Source organism: Priapulus caudatus, unplaced genomic scaffold (assembly GCF_000485595.1).
Source record: "Priapulus caudatus unplaced genomic scaffold, Priapulus_caudatus-5.0.1 Scaffold372, whole genome shotgun sequence".
Taxonomy (NCBI): domain Eukaryota; kingdom Metazoa; phylum Priapulida; class Priapulimorpha; order Priapulimorphida; family Priapulidae; genus Priapulus; species Priapulus caudatus.
The window spans coordinates 244207-253336 of record NW_014577433.1 but is presented as its reverse complement, the minus strand read 5'-3'; the positions used below and the strand labels follow the sequence as shown (position 1 = coordinate 253336).

Below are 9130 nucleotides of genomic sequence, written 5' to 3'. Positions count from 1 at the left end.
TAATGGTGATTGAACCATGAAACTTTTTATGTAGCGTAATGTTAACCTAAATTAACTGAAAATAACCCTAGAACTTAGAGTAAACGATCCCTTTAAGGAAATGCTCAAGAAATCACTGCTCAAACAGGCAAACCACTGCACAAGAAAGGATATGATAGCCCAAGTTCTAGAAATGACAAAATGTACAACGTGTAATGTTTATTTTTCCAGAAATTCAGTATGCACCTTTGCACACGCACACAAAAACAAATATTGAAGAACATGTATTAATGCTGAAACGGTAAAATAAGTGCATAACGACATCAAGGTTTACAGCATCATAACGAGACAGTCATCAAATATTTCTCCTTCGGCGTCCATACCTCCAAATATCATACAGACATGTACACTGGTTCCATGTCCTGATACAGGAGAAGGGGAAACGACTGCTGCCTCTGTGTTTGTACTTGGCAATTTAGTCGCTATCTCCAGTGCTGTGGTGTTCGATGGGACCATCTCTGTAACAGAAATTTTATATAGCATGTACATTTACATACCCTAACTCCAAGGTGCGATCACAGGTCTATGCTTATATTCTTCCTTAGGTAATTAAATGAAAGTGTCAATGACACTATAGCTCACATTGGGTGTGATAGAAGAGGGAGATGATATTTAAAATTTGGTAAGTGTTTCATTTATGACCGACCAAAATGTGATCAAATGTCGTTATTCCCTATTTTATACTAATAGAAATTTCACTGTTTTGTTTCAGGGTTAGTTTTAATGCAAAAATAAATGTTTCATATCTGAAAGTCTGAAATCTGGGTGAGAGATGGCGCTACGCATAAATGATCGCCATTTTGGTTTTCGATTATCGCGCAAATAAAAGCAATAAAATATTCAAAGTCAAATTACTGTAACGAAGAATCTAAAACACAATATTACACGTAGGTAGGTAGGTAGGTAGGTAGGTAGGTAAATTTAACAAAATCGATCGATCGATTTTCATTTTTGCCAAAAAGTGAGCGTGGCTCGAAAGTAGGTCGACTGGCGTGCTCCAAAATAGGACGTTGAAATCCCTCCCATAGGAGTAACAACTGTATGCAATTTTAAACATGTGGGTCAAACGGTTCTTGAGTTATCGTTGACCATAGGCAGACACTGAAATGCATAGTGAAATTGCTAAAATCTACCTAATTTGCATAATTTAAAAAAAATATCAAAACCCTTGTGATATGTTTTGGGGCCAGTCCTTATTGCATTCACATACCAAAAATGAGCAATATCTGTTGAACCTGAACTGACTTATGGCTATTTCCATTGTTGCCAAAAAGTGGACGTGGCTCGAAAGTAGGTCGACTGGCGTGCTCAAAAATAGGACGTTCAAATCTCTCCCATAGGAGTAACAACTGTATGCAATTTGAAACATGTGGGTCAAACGGTTCTTGAGTTATCGTTGATCGTAGGCAGACACTGAAATGCATCTAGTGAAATTGGCAAAATCTACCTAATTTGCATCATTTAAAAATAATATCAAAACTCCTGTGATATGTTTTGGGGCCAGTCCTTATTCATTCACATACCAAAAATTAGCAAAATTCGTTGAACCTGAACTGACTTATGGCCGTTTCCATTTTTGCCAAAAAGTGGGCGTGACTCGAAAGTAGGTCAACTGGCGTGCTCCAAAATAGGACGTTTACATCTCTCCCATAGGAGGAACAACTGTATGCAATTTGAAACATGTGGGTCAAATGGTTCTCAAGTTATCGTTGACCGTAGCCAAATGTTGACGGACGGACGGATGGACGGACGTACGACGGACGACACCCCATGGCAATAGCTCATCTTGACGATGTCAATGTGAGCTAAAAAATTATGACAGAGAACAAAGTGTCAAGCGAAAATTAACGTATGTTAGTGTCAGTGAATGTGTGAGATGGAAAGTAATGAAGGGGGAAGAGACACAGAAAGAGAGAGAGATAAATCGAGAAATTTGTGCATTTGTGTATTTGTTAGCTCATCTGACGAAGTCAGATGTAGCTTGTAGAATCACATGATTGTCCGTGTGTGCGTCCGTGCGTGCGTCCGTGCGTGCGTCCGTCAACAGTTGGGCACAAATCTAAACGGCTCGACGTACAGATTCGAAAGTCGGGACGTGGGGTGGTAATCCTAAAACGAGTTGGGATGTCGAAGCTGGGGGTCAAAGGTCAAGAGGTGTAAAAGAAGAGGGAACATTCCCTCCTTAACTTAAGGTATAGGGAGGAAATGCAGAATTGCGGCACAAATCTAAATGGCTCGACCTAGGCTCGTGATAGTCGGTGTATAGCATCATGGTAGGAAAAGCCATCACTGTGCCAAAATTGGAGGTCACAGCTCAAAGGTCAATGGGGCACAGGGCAGAGTTTAGACATTTTCTGAGGACATGGTCTGACGGAGCGATTGAAAAACTTTTTTGTTTTAGCGGTGACCTACCATTTTTATGGCTTTATTGAAAGGACCATGAAATGTACTTTCCGCTGACAGTGACATGCGAAGAGTAAGTGTCGGATAACCTTTTGACCCCCAATAGGAGGGTTAAACATCAATTTGTTGACTGTTAACAAAGGACTGAACTGCTTTTGCTATTATTAGAGCCCATATACCTATGTGAATGTGAGGCTACAGTTGCACAGTTGAATTGCAAAGGCAAATGTTTGTTGAGCAAGGTTTATGCTCCTTAAATCATATTACGTTCTGAAGCAGTCTGTCTATAGCACCCTGAAGGCTGAATCAGTGAATGCTCGCGTGGGTAGGCAAAAACACGGGGCAGCCCATGGCTGGCACGCTTCTAATCATAATTGTTGCCTGCCAACCTGCAATGCACATGTGTCTGCAATGCATAGAGATTAGGTGGGTGCGAAAGTGTAGCTGATATATTTGTTCGAATTGGCTACGAAAGTCAAACAAGAATAAAGAAGACTTATGTATAAGACGTCTTGCTATGCACAAATGAATTTATCAGCAGAACACCAGACACCAGATGAGCCCTGTCGCACTGCGGCACTTGTCTAATAAGATTCAATGTAAAAATTTAACTGCAACTGAGGTAAAGTTCCTACATGCATGCACATTTACCAGACTTTAGAGGCAGCTCAGCTGTGAATGCCTGTCCCTCTTCTAGATTCAGCTCTTGGAAACTACTTGAGACTGCTTGAGCATTATCAGTATGTACATCTAGAGATGGCACAGATGGGGTTTCACCAAGTTTTAGCATTACAATGGCCATGGTGAAATCCAGCCTGGGTGCAGGTGGTGGGCCGTTTAATTCAACTTTAGTCCACTGCATCACATCTGTAATTTAAATATGAAATGAATTGCAGAGAAGAACAATATAACAATTCATCTATAGGCGTTTGTCTTCACTTATCGTTAGGCATATTAAAGGCATAATAAGCCCATTGATTATGCAATGTTAACGAATGCTAGAGTAACTGGCACCTTGTGTAGTTAATAAGTACATAACCTTACATCCAAACGCGTATTAGCTTGTCCAATATCACTGCTGGTTACTAAGAAATGTCTAATTGAAATCCGCAGTCAAATGAATCAGTTGTTTACAGTTTCAAACCGCAGCCGCCGAATCGGGTGTGATACAGATTATAGTGCACCGGACATTTTCGCACGCATGTTCGGACGTACACAATATGTTATCATTAGTGATTTCGATTCTTGTGGTCTGAGTGCGCATTCCGTACGTTATGGTTTTACTCTTTAGAATAAATAAAGATACGAAGATCTTGAGATTACAAGCAACATATAAATGTGAAAAAGAATCACGAAGCATCCGTGTTTATTACGTTCATGCAGTATCTCTGCGCACTGGTAGATCATCTCCAACTGTTACCGTTCAGCTGCTTGAAAGCTCTTGCTGCTGTATTGCGCTCAGCTGGCATGCTAGCAATAATTGTAATGAATGTGGAATCCATGTACGAAACACGGACCACCACTGGCACCTCCATTTCATCTGGCGTCCAAAACATACGGGACGAACAAATGTTTTACCTCATCGCTTGACTCCTGGATGACATTTATGGCATGTAAATGATACGTTGATAAATATCAACAACCGATTTCAAGTCTTGTTTGTAATGTAACCAGAAGTGATATTGGACAAGCTAATACGCGTTTGGATGTAAGGTTATGTACTTATTAACTACACAAGGTGCCAGTTACTGTAGCATTCATCAACATTGCATAATCAATGGGCCTATTATGCCTTTAAGTTACGATTTTTACACTGACCGAAGGCATACGTTTCCGCACAAACATGTGGTGTTGTGTTTTCTAGACAGGCAGATTATCGTGTCTAAACCGCTGCCAACAAACAAACGCTTTTGTCCAAAGCAAAGCAGAAAATCACATTTGCCTGTTTGTCCTAGTACAGTAGGAAAATGCAGTACACGCAGTTGCTATATATTCCCACAAAACCAAACATACGTCCATCCTAACGAAAAAGTAAGACACATCAAGCTTAAATTAGTTTAATAGGTTTCGTTAGTTCATATCCATGGTACTGTACCTGTGTCAAGGATGTACAAGTCATCTAGAGCCTGACATGAGCAACACATCCCTCCAAACACGTAGATCTTCTTTCCATAGACAGCGGCCTGGTGACCTGCTCTTGGGCCTGGTTGATGTTTGCCTGCCTTAACCTTTGTCCAAGCCAGGAGATCCAAATCCAAGACGTGAAGGTCATTATAAAAAGTTACACCTCCCATTCCACCGTGGATGAACACACGGTTGCCACTAGCACACATGATATGTCCATGACGTGGCTCTGGTGGCTCGCCGGTCAACGTCAAACCTGTCCAGCTACAGGTCTCTGCATCAAAGCTATGCACTTGCGTGTCAGATATGGGATCAGGCCCACTCATGCCGCCACTGTATATGTACAGCTTATTGCCAATGTTTGCCGTAGAGCGACAGGTTCTCGCGTGTGGTGCTGTTCCACTGACTTTCACCGTCTCCCACTTGGATGTTGTCGTGTCAAACCTCTGAACATCGTTGAAGTTTCCCTCCTTGTTTGCACCACCAAATACGTAGATTTTGCAGGGGTCGCAAGCTGGTGAAAAGGCTGCATGTTCATAGCGTGCAAGAAATGTGTCTTCGTTGCTGCTAACCACCCTTTCCCATTGAAGCGACTTTGGATCGAGTGTGTGTACGTCATTGAATAACTCTGAGGGATTTGCGCCAGCAATGACATACACCTTTCCTGGCTCAGCATTCACGCTTGCCAATTGTGTACAGCTGTGCCCAACGCGGAACGATGGTTGTTTCGCATGCCCACTCACAACATAACATATCCCTTTACATAATTCTGATGTAGTGTCATCAATGATTGGATGCAATTCCATGGTACTAGTTAACCTGAACAATGCACTTTTACTGAGGTCAAATATATCTCTCTGTTACCTCGTTGCATTCTAGATAATATTGCACACTGCTGATGAATTATGTACTCCTGCACTTGGGTGGTTTTGGTGCTGCGCTGTCCAATTCTGTCTCACAAGTACAGACTGATTACCAAAATTACTGTATTCATGTGATTTTCCGTAAGACAGATATCCATGTGTTGTCTGATGCTGTCTCTGTGTGTCGCTTCTGTTCTTCAGTTCAGTAAATAGTAGAGGGGCGATGTCTTCATATCGCCGCCGAATAAATCTAATCGAAACTGCGTCGACGTGGCGTTCACTTCTCATTGATTAGCTGCTTGTACTTGTAAATTATTTAAAGTCATTAAAACACTTTTTTACCAGTAGCCAACACGCCAACTGATCCACTTTATAAAACCTGAAAAAATACATGCAATTACATTAATTACAGAATGAAGTGAAACAATATTCTAGGTTCAATGCAAATTTTTTAACTAAATTTTGTTTAAATTAAGCTAAAAAATGAATTAAACTGCCGACCGTTCGCTTACATCACAACGCTGGTGGCGCCAACACATGGGCATTAACTAATGAAGTTTGGCCATAACAATGTTTATCCAGGCTATAGACTGAGAGCATATATTATTTATTAATTAAAAAAAAGATTGCAGTATCGTCTATTTCAATATTAGTTTTAGTTAGATTATACATGTACATATCATAAAAGAGGTCATTATTTAAGAAATTAGGTACAAGTATAACAACAGGTGCATAAATACAGGTGTGGAATTGAGGCTATTGGGCTATTTTCGCTCAAGGGGTCGTTGTCGTAACAGGTACTACAGATATGTACCCGAGGTACATATATATATACACAAAGTGTACCAGACTTGTACTACAGAAGTGTACCCTAACCCTAACACTAACCCTAACCCTAAACATACCTCATATAAAAATATAAACATAATACTAAACAACCTAAAACTACGGTACCTCGGGTACATATCTGTAGTACCTGTTACGACAACGACCATTCGTGCGCTATTTTCAGTCATTCTTACAATTAACAATTCAGCACGTTGGGTTGCTCTAACGAACGGAGACTCACCTACATTGGGCGGATTTGTTTGGGGGATCATAGGATCTGGACCACACGGATCCATTGATTCTACTCGTTTGTTTTAGGCTGATCACTTATCCGGATCACAAATTGCTGACCCTGTTGCAGTGTTGGAAAAGTGAATTTGAAGGGGATCCAATGTGGCAGTATATGTAACTCGGCCAATCACTGCTTGCTGTTAGTAATGAACCTTCCAGTGATAAGTCACACCAAAACTAGACACAATAATGTAACCCAACAAGAGCACAGGCACTTAGAATGTCTCAATAAAATGAAAGTGTCAATGACACTGTAGCTCACCACACAAAAAAGACACAAATGAGTGAGTGAGAAGAAGTCAGTTTTAATTGAGCAACCATCGACGTACGTTATAGAAACGAAGAGTATATATGGGAGAACTCCCATTATATACTCTTGATAATTATATGTGTAATCTTTTATGTGAAAGTAAATGTTTGAGATGTGAAAGTCTGAGATGTGGGCGAGTGATGGCGTTACACCTAAATGACCGCCATTTAACGTTTTTATAATATTCAGATTTAGGCACTGCCTAAAAGCGGAGCTCCCGATGTGTAACGTGTAAGATTGAGAGGATACGCTTATTCCACGTAGCTGCTATATACTAGGGCTGTAACGATCCACCGAAATCAAATCGGATCGCGATTCTCTTCCCTCGATCCGATCCTCGATAATTTTCCCCCGTATTTTCGATTCCACTTCGATACCACTTTTTTCTTCCAATAGATGGCGGCACTACGCTATATACTGTGGAGTGTTACTCACCAATTTTACTCAGCGACTGTGCAGCGTATATATACCATAGATATGTATAAATAGTATACATCTCTATGATATATACTCTCTAGACTCTCTAGAGTCTAGTCTATTCACCATTTAGTATTCATTGGCAATTTCTAATAATTTATTATTGCAAAATAATGAAAATATAAATAATAAGATAACATTTCAATATTTTGGGAATCGAATCGAAGGAATCGAATCGAGAGGCTAATATCGAAAACCGGATCGAATCGAGAGGCTTGTGTATCGTTACAGCCCTACTATATACCATGTGACAATGGTGTTTCCCTGCCCATAACACAACTTTTGTCAAAGGTTAATTGATTGCATGGAAGTGTTTACTTCGTATGAGTTTTTCTAGGCATTATAGCACACGGTTGCCATCTGTATATCGCAATAATAATTTATAAACCAAAATGAATCACAATTTGTGAAGGTAGATGGCGCTATACACACTTTGATGTTTCTTAGCGATGGCATTCAAAATAAATAGGTTATGCTGCGTTCCGACATGTTTTGTAAAACTTTACTCTAATATAGAAGTTTTATCGGCAGGGTGGAGAGGAAATACCAATTTTGCATTAAAGATATTGTCAATGAAATCTTGTAAAACGAACCAGACAAGTGTGACACCACAGACTGTTATCTGCGTGTCTATAGTTATAGTTTTGGGGCTAGCCCTTATTCATTTACATACCAAAAATGAGCAAAATCCGTTGAACCTGAACTGACTAATGGCAATTTCCATTTTTGCCAAAAAATTGCCGTGGCTCGAAAGTACGTCGACTGGCGTGCTCCAAAATAGGACGTTCAAACCTCTCCCATAGCAGTAACAACTATACCCAATTTCAAACATGTGGGTCAAATGGTTCCTTATTATCAAGTTCCGTATCGTTTCCGAGTTATCGTTGACCGTAGACAAATGTTGTCGGACGTACGACGGACGACGACCCATGGCAATAGCTCATCTTGACGATGTCAAAGTGAGCTAAAAATTATGGTAAATAAACACGAAATGTATTTACTACCAAAGTCTTAATGTTTCTCTACTCTTTTTCGCCTATTATTGCCGATAATTTCCTATAAATGCCGTTCCAAATGTTCCTCTGCAACATACAGCTGTCAGTTACACCGCACGCACGCCCATAGTAGCTACTAGAGCTACACCGACCAGGGTCTCTGACTGTTACACATCGTAGGACAACATAGTGTTAAAGGGATAGTAGACTCTAGGATTTTACTGCATACAACTGTATATACTTACTGTATAACAAATTGTCTATACCCACACGTATTTGTTACCAGATACCTAATTTAATTGTTATAATTAATTACACATCAACGCTACGAAATTTGAACGGCGCTATGACACCCGCGCCCGTGCTGACACCCTGAAAAAGTTGCGTATTTGCCCATTTATTTTGCACGTTACAAACCGAGGGCTAATCACAAAGTAGCTCTAGTACTATAGCCCGCGTACAGTTAATTGCCGCTGGGCTATAGCATCAGCCATTACGAATGCTCGGGACCAACTTACTCCAGCCAGTCAGCGGAAACTATGTATTTCCGCACGTGGAGGGGTGGGCGGGTTGTGTTGGTTGTGGACAAAAACATTGTTGTTGTCAAGTAACAAATTAATAATAGTAATTTGTTCATCTTTCATGACAAAACTAATATAACAATCTTTTTTGATCGCTTAATTTGTTACTTAATAACAACAATGTTTTTGTCCACAACCATCCCAACCCGCCCACCCCTCCACGTGCTGAAATACATAGTTCCCGCTGACTGGCTGGAGTAAGTTGGTCCCGAGCATTCG

At 40.4% G+C, this 9130-nt stretch overlaps 1 protein-coding gene across 1 annotated transcript in view; it reads right to left on the bottom strand.

The window, feature by feature from the left end:
* Nucleotides 1-173: 173 nt before the first annotated feature.
* Nucleotides 174-9130, bottom strand: part of LOC106809649 (rab9 effector protein with kelch motifs-like) — a 9260-nt gene continuing 303 nt past the window's right edge. Inside the window, exons 2-4 of the mRNA XM_014812814.1 lie at nt 4538-5808; nt 3094-3309; nt 174-497 (exon numbers count right to left, since the gene is read on the bottom strand). Of these exons, the coding sequence (XP_014668300.1) occupies nt 310-497; nt 3094-3309; nt 4538-5372 (1239 nt within the window). The 5' untranslated portion in view covers nt 5373-5808 and the 3' untranslated portion in view covers nt 174-309. The remainder of the gene's footprint in view (nt 498-3093; nt 3310-4537; nt 5809-9130) is intronic.